General features: G+C 36.8%; 3 protein-coding genes across 4 annotated transcripts; 2 read left to right on the plus strand and 1 right to left on the minus strand.

Moving 5' to 3' along the window:
- Window positions 1-347: 347 nt before the first annotated feature.
- Window positions 348-1,183, plus strand: LOC135615543 (photosystem II reaction center proteins PsbY, chloroplastic-like). Its single transcript, XM_065114190.1, has one exon. It carries the CDS (start codon window positions 453-455, stop codon window positions 1,056-1,058), a length of 606 nt encoding a protein of 201 aa, XP_064970262.1. The 5' UTR covers window positions 348-452; the 3' UTR covers window positions 1,059-1,183.
- Window positions 1,184-3,251: 2,068 nt separating this feature from the next.
- Window positions 3,252-9,886, plus strand: LOC135615544 (uncharacterized membrane protein At3g27390-like). Its single transcript, XM_065114191.1, has 10 exons — window positions 3,252-3,533; window positions 4,334-4,442; window positions 4,541-4,733; window positions 4,838-4,974; window positions 7,278-7,566; window positions 7,756-7,862; window positions 7,939-8,083; window positions 8,817-9,018; window positions 9,130-9,370; window positions 9,480-9,886. Exons 1-10 carry the CDS (start codon window positions 3,440-3,442, stop codon window positions 9,706-9,708), a joined length of 1,746 nt encoding a protein of 581 aa, XP_064970263.1. The 5' UTR covers window positions 3,252-3,439; the 3' UTR covers window positions 9,709-9,886.
- Window positions 9,887-10,268: 382 nt separating this feature from the next.
- LOC135581055 (uncharacterized) lies at window positions 10,269-17,886 on the minus strand. 2 transcript variants are annotated; one of them, XM_065114193.1, is made up of 5 exons: window positions 17,686-17,886; window positions 17,301-17,368; window positions 13,745-17,198; window positions 12,821-12,884; window positions 10,269-10,746 (listed from the first exon to the last, which is right to left on the minus strand). In XM_065114193.1, the coding sequence occupies exons 1-5, from the start codon at window positions 17,813-17,815 to the stop codon at window positions 10,587-10,589; spliced, it is 3,876 nt and encodes a 1,291-aa protein (XP_064970265.1). In that variant the 5' UTR covers window positions 17,816-17,886; the 3' UTR covers window positions 10,269-10,586. The 2 variants fall into 2 exon arrangements, 1 of the variants encoding a protein (XP_064970265.1); XR_010488052.1 differs by having other exon boundaries at window positions 10,609-10,746; window positions 12,743-12,884.
- Window positions 17,887-22,376: the final 4,490 nt, after the last annotated feature.

Consider the following 22,376-nt stretch of genomic DNA (forward strand, 5'->3'; position numbering starts at 1 on the left):
ACACAAGGATAGAACTCAAGAAAAATCTTGTTTGGTCATGAATCTTAACAACTTGGTATTGTTTTATGACACTGCTCAGATTACTTTTGCTGTGTACAATTTATCTGTAAGTTTTCAGCTGACTATGGTGTTTTGATCCATCCTTCATGTCAACCATCAGTAGAGCATATTCTTCAGTTCATTGCCTCGTTGGTTGCCTGAGAAGGATCCAACCAATGAGGTGATAAGAAAAGTTGGCGTGGGTTCTGAACATGAGGACAGTATCTCTCCTAATGTAATCCTCAGATAAGGTGAGAATCTAACACACATCACCCCATTGGATGCCTGAAATCTAACTTGCCCCACCCACAGCTGCTTCCTCAACATTCTCATCCCACACAGACTCACCTTCTCCCCAACACAAGCCTCATCTCCTCGTCTTCCCTGAGCTCCTCCCACAGCAACATCCATCCATGGCAACCATAGCAACCGTGGCCATGCTCAACGCGAAATGCCCTGCTCCAAACCATCTTCCCTCCTCAAAGTCAGCACCAACGAAGCCAGTCTCGCTCCTCTCACTCCAAAACCTTCCCAAGGGAGTCCATCTTTCCAAACCAATCAACACCAGCAGCCCTTCTTCCTTGAGCGCGGCCGCCATCGCCGGGGCCTTCTTCGCCAGCCTGAGCAGCTCCGACGCGGCCTTTGCGGCTCAGCAGATCGCCGACATCGCCGAAGGCGACAACCGCGGCCTCGCGCTCCTCATTCCCCTCGTCCCAGCCGTCCTCTGGGTGCTGTACAACATCCTCCAACCGGCGCTCAACCAGCTCAACAGGATGCGGAGCGAGAAGGCGGTGATCGTCGGGCTCGGCCTCGGGGTCGGTGGCGGGCTGGTAGCCGCGGGGCTGGCGTCAGCGCCGATCGCATCGGCGGGGGAGCTGATGGCGGTAGCCGACGCCTCCTCCTCGGGCGACAGCAGGGGGTTGCTGCTGCTGTTTGTTGTGGCTCCGGCCATTCTTTGGGTCCTCTACAACATTCTGCAGCCTGCGCTGAACCAGATCAACAAGATGAGGTCTGGGTGATGATCGGCTGCTTGAACCGAAGGCTTCAATCTAATAGCATCTCTTCGATATGTATGCAGAATAGTATGTGCCATATTAACGACGCTGGTCTCCGTTGACGACAGAGATCGTTTTCTATCTGTTCATTTGTGGCATTCACTGTGGTCAATATTGGTCCTGTTTACCAAGAACCAAATCTAAACCATTGGATCACGATGCGACGGTCAAAATTATTTCTATTAGGTCTAAGACCTTTTTTCTTTTCAGATTCATCATTAATTCGCCATATATTTTGATCTAATTTAAAATTTTATTTTTCTTTAATTTGCATATGATAGTTTTAATTAAAATGCACCATTGTTTGTAATACCGTACCGTATCACTCACACTCACAATACATACCGATCCGATATACGATCGATGCAATACTACATGGGTATATATCATGTATCGATATGTTTGACATAATTCGATATATATCATATTAATAATTCGATATGTTTGACATAATTCGATATATACCATATTAATAATTGATCGATACATTCATATGGTAAGATATTTTTGTTTTCATTGGTTTATTTTATTTTAAACTACCAATGACATTTGGAAAACTATTGAAGTTTGTTTCTAATAAGGTGCAACAATTCATCTAATTCCATCAATGAGTTGACCAACAAGCTTTGTTGGTAATGCTTCCAAGGATGTGCAATAATTGAGATACCAAACCAACAATAATAGATTGCATTGTGATGATCACACCACCAAACATGATTGCAGTGACTGTTTCAGGTGTTGTCCTGTGCATGTTGATGCTTAGGTTTCAAATGGCAATGCATTGCTCTTAGATGCATGAAATTTGTTTTAAAAATCTAGATAATTGTATTGTATTTGAATAAAAAATTTAAAGAGGCTGATTCCCCCCAAAAAACAAAAAAATTTCCCTAAGAGGTGCTTCTTTCATATACTATTAAGACAATCAGATGTTATATCCTATGAATCAGTCTATTTTTTTAGTTATAATATTCTTAAATAAACTTATATAGTTTTGATGGAGATGTCAAAAATATTATAATTGGTATAGAAATTTCTTGTTTGATTATTCTTATTCCTAGTTCAATAAGAATATATTTAAAATTTTATTTTTAAATACAAAAAATTTTATCAGCTAAACTAGTCAGTAATTTCTTTTATATAGTATTATGATCCTATTAATTTACTTTTGGAGGATTTTTTTAGAATTATCAGGGAAAAATATTTTCATGCCCTAACAAAATTATGCTGAGTTAAATATCATTATATGATGGAAATAAGATATTTCTCATAAGTTACAATTGGCTCATGTTAAAAAATTGGTATATGTGTCAAGAGTTCTTTATATAATATTTTTTTAATATGACAGCTAGCATAATTGATAAAGATTTTAATAGTATATAAAAAGATTTTGGCTTTGAATCTTATCTTCATCTAGCATACCTAATTTTTCCAAAGTTACTCTTATTCGAATAATATCATAAAATATCTTTCACTAACCTCAATTATATTTTTTTCCATCAGTTACACTGTCTTGATCTATTATAATATTTTAGTCACCATTATAATTGATATTATAATGATTTATGAGTAATGACAACCAAAGAATATCATTTATATTATTTTTTTAATGGTTTTATAGTGGTTTAAGTTATTAAGTGAGTCAAATTGAATTAAAATATACTAGAAATAATTTGATGTAATGATATTTATAATAGTTGAGAACATTACTCAAATAATATTTTAACCATCACGATAAAAACCCTGTAATACCCACTATAAATGACTCAAATGAACTTTTAATATCAATCAAACCAACTACAAGCCTAAAAATATAGTATCGTGATGCTCGCTCTACGAGTTTGATAACTAAAGAAACATAATATGATATTACTTATATTATTTTTAAAATAATTTTATAGTATTCAATTTCTCAATAAAAATACTATAATGTTATTAGAAAACACTATAAATTAACTAAATTGAAAATATCATAACAGTACAAAATTGGTGAAAAAAAAAATAAATGGAATTGGTGAGGAATATTTTGAGCATTATTCAAAACAAAGGGTACCATTTGGAAATAAAAATATCTTTGTAAAAAAAAAAAAGATATTTTTTTCATTTTTAATATAGCCACAACGGTTAATAAAACGACCGACTGTCCTTCCGCCTCCAGTCGTAGCCACCACCTGCTCTCCTGCCGTGTACGGTGCGGTCTTCAGGGAATCCCGCTTGGGAGGAGTTTGGACTGGAAGATACGTCTCGAATGTTCCTTCTTCTTCTTCTTGTTGTGCGTTAGGGTCTGGATTTGGTGCTTCTGGTGTGGTTCGATAGGTTGATTCCGGTGCTGCTGCGGAATCGGGACGATGGAGCCTCCGAAGGGCTTCTGGGCGACTCTTTGGAGTTTCCTTTGCTTCCTGCCCTTCTTCCTTGGGTTGTTGCTTTTGGGCATCGTGAAAGGTGAGTTCTTGCTTCTTGTTCATTTTGCTCTCCCCCTTCCTCTTTACCTCCATCAAGGTCGGGTCTTGCCTCTTCGGAAGGTTCCTATTTACTTGTTCTTCCTGGATTCCTTTTACACGATCTTTTCGGCTTTCTTGCGCTTCTTGCTCTTCTTTTTTCGGTTTTTGTTGCTTCTGGCCATTTCCATAGGTAAGTTCTTTTTGTTCTGTTGGTTCTCTGTTCACTTGTTCTTCCCAGATTATTTTTTCCTTGCTTGTGAGCATCATTAGATCCTTTTATTTCATTTTTCTTTTGTTCTCTCGGTTCCTATTTGATTGTTCTTTCTTGGTTTGTTGCTTCTCAGACACTGCATTAGCGGAAGCCTCAGACATGGGTTGCCCTTTTTTGGCTCAAAATATTAGCACAATTGAATATTATCACCTAAATTACTAACAGGTCATATAATAAAATATGGAAAATGTAGCCAAGGAGGAGAGGTTATTAGTAAAAGGAGGATTGACTGTGTCATTTTGATGTTTAGCAATGATCTTACATCGGATTGACGCACGTAGGTGATCAGCCGAGACCTTTTTCAGATTGGATTAGCTTGCTTCTAGCTCACCATGTTTCAGCAAAACGAAGTACTTTGAGATATACTCTCGTATTCTAGTTGTGTCATCACCTCTTAGATAAGTATTGTTAATTTATCCATGTGGTCAATTTATATGTTAGATTCTAAGACATAATATTAAGAAACTTAAATCTACATTAACTTAGTAGATTCAGGTGACAATCTATTTTCATCAACTCCTCTTTTTCAGGTACTCTGCTCTGCCCATTTGTATGCCTTATTGTGACATTAGGAAATTCTGCAATCATATTGGGTCTCTGGCCAGCACATGCAGTTTGGACTTATTACTGCATAGCGAGGTAAACATTTGTATCCAATTTAGACATGCAAATAATTTTTTCTGTTCATTATAAGTTTATAACATATTAATCATTTTCATTGATTTCTTAAAAGGCAGAACCAAACAGCTTCGGCCTGTTCTGAAGCTTATTCTTGCTGTTGGTGTATCTCTCATCTTAGTTTTGTGGCCACTAGCTGGTATATTTGGAAGCATCCTCGTAGGAGCAGGCTATGGTTTTTTAGCTCCCATCATGGCTACTTTTGATGCTGTTGGAGGAGGAAAGGAAAATAATCTCATACATTGCTTCTTGGTATATCTGATTTCTTTTTTGTTATTAATTATTTTTCATTCTTTTAAGCTGAGTTCTGTTCTCATATTTACAAAAATTAATCTGTGATCCCCAAATAAATACAGGATGGAACTTGGAGCACAATCAATGGAAGTTTTACAGTGGTCAGAGACTTCAAAGATGTTTGCTTTCATTCATATTTCTCGATCATGGATGATCTACGCCTCCATGATCCTCCAAACGGAGAGCCCTATGAGATTAGGTCAGCTACTGTCTTCATTTATTTTGTACTATCTTGTCTATAGTTTATCTGAAAGCTCTTTTAAAATCAATACATATATTTTAAATACTTTTATTATCATGTCACTCATATATCAACCCATAATCCTAGCTTCAACTTGGTGATTGCTGGAAAAAGTAAAGATTTGTCCCTTTGGTTTAGTTTGACTTTCATATCTCATGGTTGACATGTAGTTATATCATGTTGAATTTTTTATTATTTGAAATAGCTCATTCTTATGCTAAGATGATTTGAATTGCTTATGTCCATATTTGATATTGAAATGTTTTCTTTGAACTTAAACAACCTTGGTTGGACTTGGTTGAATATATCTGGTTATTGGACTTCATCAGTTTTGTGTTTCTGAACCTAAACCATGTGTTTATACTAGAAATTTTGTAAATTCAATTATAGCGCATGAGACCCTTTGTTTTTGGCTTATAACATGGTTTGTAAGAGTGTGCAATCATATTTAGCTTGTCAATCTGGATCAAGGATGCTTTGGTCTTGATCCTGATTCTGTCAACAAATTGGGAGCCTCACTGTAAATTTGCTGAAGATTTCTATGAATTCATTGGAGAAATCATTGGTTGATCTCAACAAGATACAACATGCACTTTCATGTGTAGATGAAGAAGATGAGAAAATTATGAGAATGGGAGGAACAACATGAGGGAAGGAGTGTGTACAACGACAAAAAACTTGCAATGGCCACTAGCTGTGCTGCTCTTCAGCTGCTGTTGCTTCTTCAGTGTTGCTTGTAGGATGATGAGGGAATGGTAACATGTGCATTTTCAAGGGAAGGATGCTAGAAGAGGGGAAGGAGAAAGAGAGTGTAGGTGGCAGCTTATACATTCTTGATCTTATGCTCTATGCTGATGTTTTTAACTTGTGTAAGTTATTCTAAGTAGTCAAAACCATGTGTCATATGGCCTAATTTGGATCTTTATACTTCAATATAGGGAAGGCCCAGTGAAGAAATTTCTATAGTAAAGATGTGCTTCTCAACTTTCCATTTGGAATGATAGCTCATTCTACTTAATCCAGAGACTCTCTCAGCGACAAATATTTTTTCGTTTCCAAAAAAAAAGTTATATTACTAAATCAAACACATACAACGAACCCCTCTCCTATTAGAGGCAATCAAAACCTCGGGACAGACATTCCAAAAACTGTCACTTTGGTTAGCCACTAACATTTAGAACAGAAATCAAGTTTTGTGGTTTTTTGCTTGTGTGAAGGTATGTGCTCTAGAAAAACGAGAGGTTCTAGTTTGCTGGTTCAAGAATAAATTCATAAATTAACATAACATGATTAGCAGTGAGGATGATTACAACCAGCTTATCTGAAAATCAAATTTAGCAAATAAATTAATTGATTAAAAATGTCATTTCTCCCTTTCTCTATATGAGCACGTGTTTATGTGCAGATGAGCATGTACCCACATGCATGTGCCAAACCATAGCTTGACGAATAAATCCAAAGGTATTAGAAATTGCATTTCTTGGGGACCAAGGTTCCAATTAAGAGAATATCCTTTGTCAAGAGAAATAAGGCTGCCTTGATTAGCTCATTCTGTATTGGTAAGAGTTGTGAAGTTGATATCACTAGATCATCCTTTTTTTATTTAGTAAAAGATACATTCCATAAGATCTAAAAGGTTTTCTGGTGGATGGAAATTGGATAGACATTTATATTACAGTCTAAGATAATGCAACTTGAAAGCACAACAACCTTGAGGGAAAGCCAACAAAACAAGACATTCAGTGGAATATTGATCTCAAGGCCTAAAGGTTAAATTATAGGACACATCACAAAACACGATTCAATGGTTTTTCACATTGAAAATGAACTAAGTCTTCTTTGAATTTGTCCATGATACTCTATATGTTCAAAAGTCAAAACTATGATGTGAAGTCAAAGAACTGTGTATAAAATTATAAATGCCTTTGCTCTTATGATCTAGACTTGTGTAACTCATGTCGCAACATGTCTTGTTTAATGTCTAGCTCCTTGCTCTATCTTCTGTTGGAAGTACTTCTATGTTTTTTGTAATTATCAGTTTAGTAAAAGACTTGACTTGTAGCATAATAGCTACTTTTCTATGTTACACAGGAAAAACTATGATAGTAGGTAATATTTTTATCAAAATATTTTTAGCATCATATCATTTTTTTCATACTATTGTTGTTGCACATCGCCTTTTGATCTGTTACAATGTGGTTCTCTTAATTTAATTTGAACTGATGGTAAGACTACTGAGAATCTCCATTAATATGTGCCAGATTCCGTGATATTCCGGGTGCCTGTATGATTGGTCTGCTTGGAATTATGGTTGACATGCCAATTATCACATTAATTGCTATTTGCAAGAGCCCATGTATGCTTTTTAAAGGATGGAATCGTTTATTTCATGATCTTATAGGCCGAGAGGGCCCATTTTTGGAGACTGCATGTGTGCCGTTCGCAGGTCTCGCCATTCTTCTCTGGCCATTAGCAGTCGCATCGGCAGTTGCTGCTTCCATAATATCAAGTTTCTTTTTAGGTGCATATGCAGCTGTTATCACATACCAGGTCTGAGTTGGTTTCATTGGCAGATATGATTTTGGAGAAAGTCCTGTTACATGATTTTAGCTACTGCATGACATGAATCATCAGTAATCATCAATATCTAACCAGAATTTCCTTCTCTCTTGACTCTGCAAGTATCAAGTTTGTCTCACATATTAAATGTGTTCCATGAACTTCTCTTGGATTTCTTAGGAGACATCAGTCAAGATGGGGATAGCCTACATCATCTCTTCCTTGTCTATGTTTGATGAATATAGTAACGATGAACTTGGCATGCGACAAGGGTCATGCTTTCCCAGGTAGTATGAACTTCTATTACTTAAGTTAAGCATTGTATTAAAATGCTAAACTTGTTGTTTAATTCAAATTTTCTAGGCATCGGTATCGAAAGAACGAATCACTGCATGCTAGCTCTTTCACCAGGCCTGCCTCTTTTCAACGAGGAAGTCAAGATGGAAAGAACCCTCCTTCACATGCTACCTCATTCAAGAATGGCATTCTTGAATTGAAACCATTGAAGGTAACAAAGTTCTTATGTTATGTCCAGATATTAGCTAATTATATGGGGTATAAGAAAAAGGTTTACTGCTTGGGCTACATGTCTGGGAAATCTGGTTGGTGATGAAAGCAGAGTGATTAGTTTCAGTTCATAGACCCAAATTAACTTTTTCAAACAGCTAACTGAAGTGTTTACAACTCTGCACTATTATGTCTGATAAAATGCCATTACCTTTCAAAATACAGTGATAGGTATAACCTGACCTTCTCTTTCATTATCTTATTTGTAACTTTGATATGAATAGCTTTCCTTTTTCCTTACACCTTTCTCTTCTTTGAGGCTCCTTTGAGGTCTAGAAAACTTGTGAAGGGTGTTTTCTGCATGAACTAGTTGCGCACATTGTTCTTGCCTAAACTTGCCTTCAGTTTAATAGTAAACATGTCTGCAGGGTTATTAACATCAGATTAAGAGCCTGTCATAACCTTTTCTTTTAATCGTGCTGTATAAACAAATATCATGATTGTCGGGACAATATGGCTTGTTGTTATTGTTGTATAAACAAATTTAATATGGTTCAGTAATCAGCCACTCATTTGAGGTTTTCATTATCTAGGGTAGAGGTCTAAAATTTATTTGGTTTATTATTTTCCATGCTGCCCTGATATGATTAGCTGATTTTGGTTTCCAAATTGTAATTGATTGGTAATTGAACTTTGAAATTGGTGAGAGCTGAATGACTATATTTCTTGTGTAGTTATTAGATCACCTATTCTCAGAGTGTAAGCACCATGGTGAGACATTGGTTGCTCAGGGTGTCATACAATATGAAGACATCAAAGAGTCTCAGTCCAGTAAGGGTGGCAGAAGCAGGATCATAAACATTGGTTTGCCGGCATACTCCATACTTCAGGCACTCCTATTTTCTGCAAAGGCCAACTCTGATGGTTTAGTCTTAAGTAAGTAAATAAAAGGTATCAAATCTCTTTCAATTATCAACCAATAAATAGAAGCTTATTTGATTGTTGAATCGTAGTATTTGATGAGTTAGATGGTCGGCATTATAACAGGTGACAACACTGAGATCACGACAGAAAACCGACCCAAGGATAAAATCTTTGGTTGGTTCTTTGATCCTTTGATGATCCTGAAAGAGCAGATTAAAGCCCAAGATTTCTCAGAAGAGGAAGAGCAGTATTTGTCCAAATTGGTGCTGCTACTTGGTGATTCCAGGAGGATCAATAACCTTGACAATCAATCACCACCTCTGGATCAACGAAAACGAGCTGAGATAAATGCGTTTGCTCGCAGGTAACTCAGACTGATCTTTAAAATAAATTTAATAGTAAAAATATATAAATCATGACATTGATAAAAAAAATAAAAAAAGAACTTTTTTCTATGTTGCTTCTTGTGCTAGGTTGCAAGGCATCACCAAATCACTCTCAAGGTACCCAACGGCCAGACGACGTTTTGATGATCTCGTACAATCTCTCTCGGAGGATCTTGAGATGAAGTTAGGGAGCACTCAATCTGCCAATAAAGCTCAAATGCAATATGTAAGAAGTGGCATTATCAGAATTTTCAGCCAGAGGTCATTTAGGACGAGTAAAATCACAAAGAATAGTCGCAGAAGTACAATTGGTTAATAATGTTCTCCAGTTGTATAATTAATGTTTTTGAAGTATTTATATGTTTAGCCAATGTCATTTGATTGCTGCAACATTTTAAGATATACCTGTATTGTCACAAACACATTGTTACAAGGCACACCAGTGCCTCCATATTTGCTTTAAAATGTAATAGCCATCATCTTGGCTTTCCTAATATTTAAGCTGAAGATGGAATGTGAGGATGCGTGTTGTTCCTATATTGTATATAGATGAATATCATAAGAAGTCTTTATTTGAGTGATCCATAGAGTTTTCCTTTTATATGCAATATCTGGAATTCGAGAATACCTAATGATATTATCTTAGGCAGAGTTCACCAAAGGTAAAAGATCTATAAAACTGATCGCAAATAGTCCATTGTATTTACTATTATCTTAGGCAGAGTTCACCAAAGGTAAAAGATCTATAAAACTGATCGCAAATAGTCCATTGTATTTACTATTATTAGATTAATTATCGACATTGATAGCAATGCTCAAGATCTCACGAGGTAACTAGAAGTCTACTTAACAGCATATTCCATGGACACATGAGACTGATAGTTGTATATCCATAAAACCTTGCAAAGAAACATTGAGCTCATACTGTTAGTTTGCTACAGTCGGATTTCAAAAACACCAAAATTGGACAACAAAAATCTGCAGAATCAATCATTTCTAATCATGAAACCATGAAGCACCAGGCAAAATTGTTGGAAGCAGCAATCTTCATGGACAGCCAGTGCCTGTCAAAGAGGGATGAAAAAGGTTTGACCACAATGGCTGCACAAGATTTGTCGATGATCCTGTGTCACCTCCCAATTTAAGCTTTAGAAGTCCAAAAAATCACATGAAAAGCTGCAAACTAGCTGTCGGTCAATCAGATTCCGGCTGCGTTTCCGGTACGACATCTACAGGTTGGCTCTCAGAGTCTTCAGCTTGTGATTGAGAAGCAAGAAACTTGGCCTTTTTGTAGCTGCTCGAAGATCTTAGTATTGTACCCAGTGGCATGCCCTTTCTGGACACACTCAATGATCTGATAAAGATGGAAAAGAGAATGAATGCAATGGATTCAGTGCTAGCAATTAACAATGGAGCAAAGTAGTTATTTATCTGGAGCTATTCCATCATGAACTCATTCAGAAAATAAAGTAATTTAATACAGAACATAACTGTGAAACAGATCACCAGAAAACAGGGAAAGTACAGATGAGTTGTAGAAGCAAAGGAAATTTGCTTTAGAACTGTGAAAAGGTCCATTTTCTGGAGTTTTATATCCCTTCCGCATGTCCTTGTGTTTCAAGATGGATACAGATGCTGAGGTTCTAAAGGCTTGTTGGTCAAGTCCCTTGAGAGGATTTTGATCAAAAAACAGAACTCTAGGCCTCTGCCACTGTCCAGCTACTCTGGAGGGCAGGCTGTATGTCATAGAAATGAAGAAACCACCATCTTTTCATTGTGAAGTACCAAGCATTTTAGCTGTCATGGATAGTCAATGTTCCACAATCTATAAGCGAGTAGAAGTGGAAGAATTCTATGATCCACAAGATCATCTTTTATCTGAGTCACTCTTTATCATAGAAGCTAAGTAGTGCCAAGACAAGAGCAACTAATGTGAGTCTTCAATTTTAATCAGAAGCAGAATATTTATAATAACAAAATCTCATACTACGCTTCTTTTCAATTTTACAGATCATCAAACGATGAGGCTATGCCAAATTACTTAATAGGAACTGGACCCATACAGCTCCTGGCCCAAACTGGTACGGGTCGGAGCCATATTGGCATATTATGTGTAGCTATGTTGGTACATACAGTGATACTTCCAAGGGAGGGAGAGGAGGGGGAAAGAAGAAAGAGAAGGAATAAGAGAAAGAAGATGGAAGAGGAAAAAGGAGATGAAGTGGAGGCAGTGGAGGAAGCGGGGAAGATGTACCGCACCATGCAGCAGGCAGTATGTGCATGGGTGGCAACAGGCGATGGGCACGCGAGCATTGGTGGTGGAAAAGAAATGCTTGTGAGAAGCCACGACTCAAAATGCTTGCGATGGGCATGTGAGTGTTGGTGATCGAAAGCAACCACTACAGTAAGTGGTTACCAGTAGGGGCCGGTTTGGGCTACATTATATACAAATACATAGTGAACCGAACTATCCAGTTTGGCCTACTCCTTGAACCGGTCGACAGTCAGGATCAGTAACTTGTAACCAAACCATGCTAATCAAGTCAGTTTTGCAATCCTTGATCCCAACCACAACATACCATGGTGTTTTCTTACAGTCACCAATTTCGTAGGTGCCTTCAAGAATTAGAAGGCAACAAAAATTTGACATTCTATAATTCCTATTGCATAATTGGCACAAGTGCATTTAACTACATATCTAACAGTCCATGGATATGCTATAACAATAGCAGTTCTCAATAAAATTTCTCATAGGTGTACACTACTGTTAATTGCTGGCTACATCAGAATTCTAATCTTAGCTGGTGCAAGAATGCTCCAAAGGGATTGTAAGAATATTAGACCAGATACCATCAACAACTTTCCAGAGAGAGACTAATATACTCAGACAACTAGAGAGTCTGGTGTTGTACAGTGGAGCAAAGACAACCAAAGGTAGATAGGCAAGGATGTAATTCACCAATAGTTCCCAGCTTTCCATCATGTGGAGCCTTTAACATCTTAGCCATGAGGGACGGTTGGATCAGCTCTTTTAACACTGGAGAGTCAAGATATGCTAGGGTATTCTGGGAATAAGAAATCACAATTGGCATGAAACCAGAGCACAAACGTGATGTATATCGGGTAGTAGATGATAATATGTACAAACACTAGCATGAGCCTATACATATGTACAAGGATTTATCTATGAGTTGTCCTTTCCATTGCCGTCTGCCTTAGATGATTTTAAGAAAAAGATGGTCCACACCAACCTATAAGACTAACTGTATCCATTCATCTACAGTGGGAACATAAAAACATATGACCACACAAGCAATAAAACTGGTACAACTAAAACCAATAATACCAACCTTCGATTATAAATGCCACTGGAAGGCAAAGAACATGGAATCTCATATTTTAGTATTAGATTTCTTGATTAAACTTACTGTGACAAAGTGATGTCTCCATCAGATCCCTCATCTTTACTTCCATATGCTGCAGATTTAGGTCCTGTTACAGAAATTGATGGCACAGTTATTAGCTCACAGAAGATCATTTTGAATAACTCACGAGAAAAATTTCTTGCATAAAGACTTTAACCAGTGAACTTTTGTACAAAACAGGCAAAAGTATAACAAGATTCAGCTGCTTCAGAAGGAAACCATCAGTGAAAAGAAATTCGAACCGATAATTATTAATAAGTAAAGCAAAGAAGGAAAAAAGAAAGCCCTAGAGGTATGTAGGCTGATAATCATGACCATTGAACAACAAAATACAAAAAAAGCAAGTGATGAAGCAAACGGTTTAAACCATCTTGATAGAATACAACCAAGATATGATACTAACAGTTGTTTGTGTTGCAAGCAAACCAAATGGCATAGTACCTATAAGAAATGCATCTCTACAGGTCACACCTTTAAGCGCGTAATCATTCATGGTTTGAGAACTAACTCAGGTGGTGGCAAGCCTCAGACGATGTCTAGATAACCAGTGACTTGTGAGAAAGGAACAAAATATAGTTACAAAAGCATGTAGATGTACTCAGGAAGGAAAATTACACTATTTGATCCAGATGTGAATGGAAAAAAGGTAATAGTCAGATAACTACTATCATGGAGATGTTCCCTGATCTGGCAATAAAAGGGATAAACAGTGTAAAGAAAAAAATGAATAAATGAGTTAATCCTTGAAATTCCATTCATAAAACTATGTTCAAGTTCAATCTTATATATGCATATCATGTAAAGCCAAAGTTTGACCTCCTATCCCTATGACAATGACCTCAAATTCTACCATCAAATCAGTTGCAGAACCAAGTGAAGCAACTGATCACTAAATTAATGCAAAGCCAAAGAAAGTGGTCAAAATACCTGATATCTTTCTGTTCTCAAGGTCACCATCAGAATCAGATGATGAAGCTGAAGAATCAAAGGCCCCTAACTCAGTGACTTCTCTGTTCCTGAACTCAAACTCATCTTCAGAACTATCACTTGTAGCAGCATTAAAAATGGCACCTGGGGTAAATAAAGTGCTCTCTTGTTTATTACTGTTTGAGAACTCCCCAAAATTTTTGCTTGGAACTTTCCTAACTGCAAGTCTATATTGTTTAGCTTGGACTGGTGTATCTTCCTCCGTGCTGTCAGATGATGCTACAGGATCAGCCAGAGTTTCCTTGTGAGAAACTCGAGAAGTCTTAGATGGACTCTGAACTGCATGAGCACCTACATTGACAATTACATTTTTCTCAGGTTGGCAAGTTTCATTTCCTAAGTCAACAGAGGCGTTAGCATGGTGATGGTCAGGAGATTTAGCTGCAGCCTTCGAAGAAGATGCCTTCTCTTTGGAATTATAGACATGTTTGCTTTGCTCATCGTGTGATGACAACCGGAATGTGTCAGGTTTGTTACCTTGAATCTTCTCTTCAACATTGCTATCATGCAACCTTGTTGGAGGCATAAAGTCAGACGTGGCAGCGCCAGCATTCACATCACAATTTGTCGTCCTCTTGGCAGCATCATCATGTGCTTTTCCATTACTGAATCCCTTAGAAGTAGGCTGGCCAATTTGATCAGATAAATCCTGGTTACCAGAATCACATATTAGCTGTCCACTATTTACCATATGATGTTTATCCATTTCTGAAGGGTATACCAAATCACAAGCCGAATCATGCTTGTTTGATTTTCTTTTCTTCTTAGTCTTGCGTTGTTTCTTGGGTTCAGTGTCAACTGGTGTAGAAACATGTGCAGAAACAACAGATTCATGCTGGACAATAATTGGACAGAAAGCATCAACAAAGTTAATTTTGTCATTGTCAAAATCTGGAAGTTCTCTAGACTCATTTGCTTCAATAGCTTTGTCAAAATTTCTATGAGCCATATGCAGTGGAAATTCTTTAACAAGATTAGCAGAAGTGCTGACCAAAGCTCCCTTCAAATTCTCTTCGTTGTCTGTTTTTGCCAAATTGCAGGAAAATTCACATTTATTGGATAAATTATTAAAAGATCCAGTCGAATGCACATTTAATCCATTATCATGAGATGCATTTTGCTCAGTTTTATTTGGAAGAATAACATCATCAGAAGCACCACCAGGATGTCTACTGATGATTGTGGATGTTTTCTCAAAATTCACTTCAGTAATCTGACTTCCTGATGTGTCATGGGACGAATACAATTTTCCTGACTTTCTCTTGCGGCGATGTGTACTTTTACCTTGAGAAATCGAACAAATTGCTGTATCTACTTTTGTAGAGCCTCCAAGTACTGCAGCTTCTCCATTATTAGCTAATGAGTTCGATTCTTTACCTAGTTCTTTATCATGGTTATTCAGTGTTTTCTTGGCCTTCTCTTCAGCAACTTCTCCAACCAGAGCGTGGGCAAAGTTTTGTTGGGTGGATTCGTGATCCTGAAGTTCAACCTTAGCAGATCTTTTCTTTTTTCGTTGTGATTTTGTATCATCAGGGATGGAAGGACACATGGGATCCATAACTGCAGTATTTGGAAGAGACTTAATTTCTGTAGTGACAACCAACTGCTGTGGTTCTTGGCCATCCAATTTCCCTTTGCTGTGCTGTTTGTTTGCTACATTGTCCAAGGAAGAAACAGGTTCATAACTATTAGTCTGGAAATTGGTCAATTCAACTTTCTCAGATTTTCTTCTCCTCTTGCGATGTGGCGTTCCAACATTACCAGCAGAAGGATTTTCAGAATATAACTTTGCAGTATCCTCATGATTGGAAGTTCTTGTATGTGATTCTTTATCAATGCCTCTATGATCTCCATGTTGTTCTTTGGGATTCCCTTCATCAGCACATTCTAAAGAATGACTAGGATCATTGCTACCTGATAATGTTTTGGGTAAGTTCTTCCTGGATCTTTTCTTTCTGCGGACATCAGTTGGAATTTGAGATTCAACTTCTGCAGAATTTCTAAATGGAGCTGCTTCTTTAGTGCTGGGTGCAAAGTTAGACTCTGTGATGCCATCTTTATGGTTATCATCCAAGGGAACTTCATGAGTATCAGCCTCCACTATATTTTTACAGAAGTCCATGTCTGAGATATGATTTATATGTGAACCTTTTGCCATATTCTCACTGCTGAAATCCAAGACATCAATTTTTTTAGAGTAAGTGTCTACTTGCAATGAATCTTCACCAGCAGCATTTTCAGAAGCTTGCTTAGTGGCAGCATCAAACTGTTTGTTCAGATCTTTGTGCTTGTTTACTAATGCTCCTACATGATTGCCTTCTTTAACTTCTGGTCCAAGACCACTGGAATTCTTCCCCAACAAAGGTACGTGTTCAACATATGGTTCTTTAGTATTTTGAGGCAAAGCCATGTCAGGATCATTTGATTGCATATCAGAAGCCGCTTCAGTTTGTTGAGACTTGGAAGAGTGTCTTCTCTTTTTGCTTTTCTTTTTATCATCAGTACGATGTTCTATCAAATTAGGGTCACCATCACGTAGTTTACTGTACAATTCTTCTGGAGACACCAAAATAGCTTTGCCTGCAACCGTATTAACTTCACTAGGAAGTTTTCCCATTGTGGAAGTCGCTTTACCACCAAGAGCTCCTCCAACATTATATGTTGATGTATGCTCCTCAACAGAGTTTGCTTTCCTCTGATTTCCCATTTTGTTCCCTGAAAGAACATGTTCAGAATTCGCATTGATGAAATGATCATTCCGTTCAACATCATTCCTTTTTGTGGATTTACCTTCCGTACCAACAGGAACAGATTCACCATCAAAATCTCCAAGTTCTGGAACTTTGTTTTCTCTGCCCTCCTTATTTGCTTGATCAAAAGACAGACCAGAATTAGGAATAGCAGACAATTTGGTTGCTTCTTTGACCCTACCATCTGATTCATGCACCTGGTTTTCAACGTCAATTTCTGGCCTCTCTAATTGATGAACCTGTGTGGATTGCTCAACATTATGATTATGTGTAGCAAATTGATCACAAGAAGTATTCATGAGACATTCAATCTGGCAACTCCCAGGTTTTTGTTTTGACAAATCAACATGACCAACCAACTCAGCATGCTTCTCGTTCACATTGGACATATCATCAACGGAAATATCCTTTCTACCAGGAAGCCTATCCTCATCCAAGTTCCGGCTAGGATCCACAAGAATTTGATGACTGTCATCTAACTGCTCCATAGTCTGATTTTCAAAATGCTCTGCAGTTCCTTGACATTTCGAGATAGATGTAGGTACAACATCAACATGAAGAAACCAAGTTGCCTTGCTACCATCAAAAGCACTTCTGACAAGCATGGTATTTGATAAATGATAGAATGCACCTCTTCGTTTCACCTATAACGAGCAAATAAATTGTTTAAACTTCAAATGAAATATATCACCTTAAATTAAAGGGGAAAACTGTTAAAATAAGAGAAGGCATTCAAAAGTTCCTACCTTTAATGCCTGGACAGATACTTCGCCAACATCCGGAAAGCATAGTGTGTGTTCGATCCTTATTTTTCCTGTTCAACAAATCAAGATGAACTTCTGTCAAATGATTCTTCCAAGTACGCTTAGGTTTGCCTTTCAAACGTATTCGGGTCTGCTTGCAAACTACAATTCCATGTAACAAGAACCGAACACAAACAGATTCTTGCATTAAGAGAAGTGGAAAAGGCAAGGAAGGGAACAATTTTTACAACCAAATCGAACAAAAAAGAAGCAACCTTGCAACAAAAATATCGAGTGCACTTGACGAAAGTTTGATTGCGATCGAAATCGAGGATTTTAGCCGGAAATAAGAAAAGGGCAGCGGGTTGAAATGATAAAAGATGCTTACTCTTGAGATCGGCGACGGTGTCGTCTGGGGACACGGACATGGCGAGGTTGGTGCCGAGGCTGGAATCGATGAAGACGGGGAAAGCGGTGGCGTGCGGTGGTTGATGCAGAGAGGGGCGATCCATCGCCATGACGAGGCGGCATTTGTGGGAGAAATCACGGTGTTCAAGTACAAAGGCAAGGGTTTTTGGGCGGCCGTGGGACTCCGCTCGAAACTGGGCTCGAACTGGGCTCGACTTGGGTACAACTTGTGCTCAAGGGAAGTGAAGACTAGGACCCACAATCAGAACGCACGAAGATTTCGGGTGAACGAAGCGGGTAAAGAAAATGTCTGCATCATGTGTGGAAACATCATGCACTCATCTTACAGGAGGCTTGAATCGTCCTCACAATTCGATCAGGCGATAGAAGATCGAGTCGTGACCCGCCAACTCACCTTCCTTGCTAATGGACGAGGTGTGGGTCCCAGAGCGAAATAAGCGGTGCGATCACGACGCAGGGAGACGTTTTGGTCAAGATGAGGAATAGAGGTGCGATTTGCATCACGTGTCTAAACATCATGCACTATCTTACAGGAGGCTTGAACGGTTCTCCCAATCCGACCAGGAGAGAGAGAGAGAGAGAGAGAGAAGAGACGTAGCAGTTATGGGATGCGCACCTCCTCCTACTCCGGCAAGGTTTCTCCGAATGTTGCATACCTCTACAAGAAGAGGTAGATCGCTCTGACCACCGAAGCTCCAAATGCCATCAAGCAAAAGCCGAAAAGATGCGCCGCCAAGGCCGCCGGCACGGGTTGGTGAGGACTGCCGCCGTCCTCCCAGCTTTATCCCGCAAGTCGCGAGTGCTGAACCAGCTCGACCACCGTCCCCGCCCCCGCGCCCGCCGGAGTCTTCGCTAAGGTTCCTCGAAGTTATATTAATATCGTCCCTAACTTAATTGAGGTTAGTACCGGTCTATACTCCGGGATACAATTTATGTACGTACATATTTATCTTTGATGAATGATCCTTCACAATTTAAGGAATAAATATAACACTATCATTGACCTTAATTAAGTTAGGGATGATATTAACGATAGTTTTGTTACCCAATAAACTAATGCCATATCGGTATGGTCAGATATCGAAATCATTATTGTCCTAAAGTATGAATATAATCATTTTTTATATATTATATTATATTTAGTGGCTTCGTCAAAATAATATCAATGATTGGTTTAAAATTTGAGTCAATCTATTGAGTTCAGATTTAGGATAATTATATATTATCCCTCTAATATCTCTTTCATATTAACCTTTTAGTATATCGATTCTTATACTTCAAAACAATCTATATTAAAATCATTATAATTATGAAAATAAAGTATTTAATCATATTTATCTAACACAATCGATTTTACTAATGAAAAATATAAATTAGATTAAAATTATATTTTTACCTATCATTTTTGTATCATTCGTAATATCGATAACATCAACCGCTATGTCGTTCTTGCTAATCATCACCATAACAACCACCTATGATATTACTGTCCGTCACCATCATTAAAATTATCTTTTTACCCATTATTTCATATCATTTATGCACGTGTTATTTTGTATTATATTTTTTTTAGTAAAATTAATGATGATAGGATAAATGAGATTAAATATTTTATTTTTATAATTATAAAAATTTTAATATAAAATTTTTAAGTGTATGGAGATACTAAAGAGATCTGACTATAAAGATTTCTATATAAATATTTTAAGTCTAAAATCGAGATATTAAAAAGATCTAACTACAATAAAAACATTTGATTAGCATGTTGGGATTTGTACTAATTTGATTCAGCTGGACCAATGATCAAGCTGGGCCAGCGTACATGCCTTTACACATTCCACAGGCATACAATACTTGGAACACCTACCATTGACTTTGAGAAGCGTGTTACCTATGATATGGACCGTGCAGGATTGCTTGCTCACCAAGAACAATGGCAACTTCTTCCCCAAGGATTCAACGTCCATCCAACAGCATGCACAGTTGCCATGCATGCATTTATATGAGCAACGCCAACATGCTTCGCCCTCGCCACCCGAACTTACCTCCACAAGCCTTCAAGGCAAGCCGAAGAGATGCGTCGCGAGGGCCGCCAACACGGGCTGGTGAGGACTCACATCCTCCTCCCACCTCCTCTCCAATCAAGACACAGACCCAGACCGTTGCACCAGCTCCACGCGCCGCCGACCGCCGGAGTTTTCTCCAAGGTGCCTTCGAAGCCCACCAACCACTCCAAGTTCACCGGCCGCTGCGGCGGCGGCAAGCCGATGTGCGCGGCGCGCCATGCGAAGCCTGCGTGGAAGTCGAAGGGCAAAGCCAAAGGGAGCTCCAAGCTCAGAGATGGGCTGGCCATCCGCCGAGGAGCGTCCGCGACCGAGGCTGTAGGCGTTTTGATGGACGGGATCGATGAAGATGACTGGTTCGGAGGAGATGATGGCATGAAACATGAGGCGTTGGCAGGCGAGGATACTTCACTGAACCAGACAGACTGTGCATCAGGAGATGGAGATTGGTTCTTGGTAGGGGAAGAAGAACAATGAGTGTGTCTCATTGTTGTGGTCTTTGAGTAGACCATGAAGATGGAATCAACTGCATTCTATTGTGATCAAAATAAAGTGAAAAACAGCAAAGAAATTATCAGCCTTGTATCTGAAATCTTATATGTACCCATGTTCTTGGCATTTGACTGAGGAACATATTTTCCAGTAATATTAGTTATTATTATTACAAATGTTCCTTATGAGTAAACTAAGGGTGGATTATTGATTGTTCACAATTCTCTCGGAACATTTGCAGAATTAATTTGATATTTTTCTGAATTCCAGAATAAGTTAATCCCCACCAAAAAATACAGTAAAAGTTTTCCTGTGTATCTAATGAGAATTTTGTCTCACATACAAGGAATGCCAAACTATGATCTATATAGTTAGATAAAATTGGTGTTACATAAAGATATTACATTCTTGCATGTTGTGATATAGCATGTAAAATAAAAAAGAAAATTTTTAGATAAAAAAACCTTTAAAAACGTTTAGATATTTTTAAAAAATAAGGATCAGATGTTTTTTTTTTTTTTTGAATGAAGTCACATTGTTTTTTGATATGATCAAAAAAATAATATAACCCTATTCAAAAATATTATAACTTAGGCCCTAATTTTTATTTTCCATAAAACTTTAGGAAATCTTCTCTAGTAATATTTTCCATAAGTGGTTTCTAACTCAAAGAGAGTGTTAATTTCCCTTAAATTTGATAAAATTTAAAAAGACACAATTTCAATTTTATAAGGGTTGAAAAATAAAAATATTTATTTTAGAATATTAAAAATAAAAAATAATCATTGAAGTCTTTGTAAGTCTTTTCTAGCGTTTCTTTAAAATTTAAAAATTTTATTAAAAAATGATAGGTGAGTCTTATTGTTTTTAAATATAGTTATATTTTTATAGCATAATAAAAAATAAGTGTAACTCATGTCTCTAAAATATTTTTCTCAATATTTCAGAAAACCTTATATGATAATATTCAAGTAGTTTTTGACTCAAATGGTTGTAAATTCGTCTTAAATTGACTAAAATTTAACAAATTACATAATTTCAACCTTTTAATGATTGAAATAAATAAATAATATATTTTAAAGGCTTGTTATTAGAAATTTTGATTATTTAAGCCTTTAAAAATCATATCCAAGATTAAATTTAAAAAAAAAATTTGAAAAAAAGTGAGATGTGAACTACATTATTATTGAAGGGTTATACTCATCAATAAAAACAATGTAATTCAGGTCTCCATTTTATTTTTCCCTCAAAGATTTACAAAACCTTCTCTACTAATATTTTTTAAATGGTTTTTGGCACAAAGTATCAATTCACCTTAAATTGGTAAAATTAAAAATGATATAATTTCAAGTTTTAATTTTACCAATTTAAGGTGAATTGATACTACATGATAATTTGAGCCTTTAAAATTATTTCCTAGGTTTCATGAAAATTTTAAAAATGTTAAAATTAATTGTTAACATTTATTAGTTTATATAATGAATTTGTTGTTATCTATATAAAATATATATATATATATAAATAGTATTATTTTATGTTTTATTTGTATTAAATAATATGATTTTTATTTTTATATCATGATTTTATTTTCATAACACTATTTTAAATTTTAAGATTAATTTTATAATTTTTGTGTTCTCTTAATAATTAAAAATATTTTAATATTATGTGTTTTTGTTGTCTATTATTTATTTAGGACTGGTCTATTGTTGATTTAAACTGGTTGGAAATAAAAAAGACAAATAAGATCTCTTGGTTCATTTGAAACTGACTCAAAATTGAAGGAAAAAAAGATAAATAAATAGGTGTTGGTACTTTTGTTCAACTGAAAAATGTAGGGGCTCTCTACAAGGAAAAAAAAATTTATATTTTTTAGAGAATTTGTCCAAACAAATTTTATATTTTGAACAAAATGAGAAGGTTGTTCTGTAGCTAATTGGTCATTATCAAGACCAGAATCTGTCATCATCATAACATTCTTTAATAAGCTGTGGAATTACCATCATCTTCACCATTAATATAATATATATATATATATATATATTATTTTAATTTATTTATATAGACAATCATAATTTTTATTAAATAGTACTAA

Source organism: Musa acuminata, chromosome BXJ2-6 (genome assembly GCF_036884655.1).
Source record: "Musa acuminata AAA Group cultivar baxijiao chromosome BXJ2-6, Cavendish_Baxijiao_AAA, whole genome shotgun sequence".
Classification (NCBI taxonomy): Eukaryota; Viridiplantae; Streptophyta; class Magnoliopsida; order Zingiberales; family Musaceae; genus Musa; species Musa acuminata.

Excerpts from the sequence above, each read along its gene's own strand:
- LOC135581055 (XM_065114193.1), bottom strand. The coding sequence starts at position 17,815 with ATGGCGATGGATCGCCCCTCTCTGCATCAACCACCGCACGCCACCGCT. Across the intron at positions 17,369-17,685 it reads CACCGTCGCCGATCTCAAGA|GAAAAATAAGGATCGAACAC; the intron begins GTAAGCATCTTT and ends TTTGTTGAACAG. Across the intron at positions 10,747-12,820 it reads GGAGACATCACTTTGTCACA|ATCATTGAGTGTGTCCAGAA; the intron begins GTAAGTTTAATC and ends CATCTTTATCAG.
- LOC135615543 (XM_065114190.1), top strand. The coding sequence starts at position 453 with ATGGCAACCATAGCAACCGTGGCCATGCTCAACGCGAAATGCCCTGCT.
- LOC135615544 (XM_065114191.1), top strand. The coding sequence starts at position 3,440 with ATGGAGCCTCCGAAGGGCTTCTGGGCGACTCTTTGGAGTTTCCTTTGC. Across the intron at positions 4,443-4,540 it reads ACTTATTACTGCATAGCGAG|AACCAAACAGCTTCGGCCTG; the intron begins GTAAACATTTGT and ends CTTAAAAGGCAG. Across the intron at positions 7,863-7,938 it reads CAAGGGTCATGCTTTCCCAG|GCATCGGTATCGAAAGAACG; the intron begins GTAGTATGAACT and ends CAAATTTTCTAG.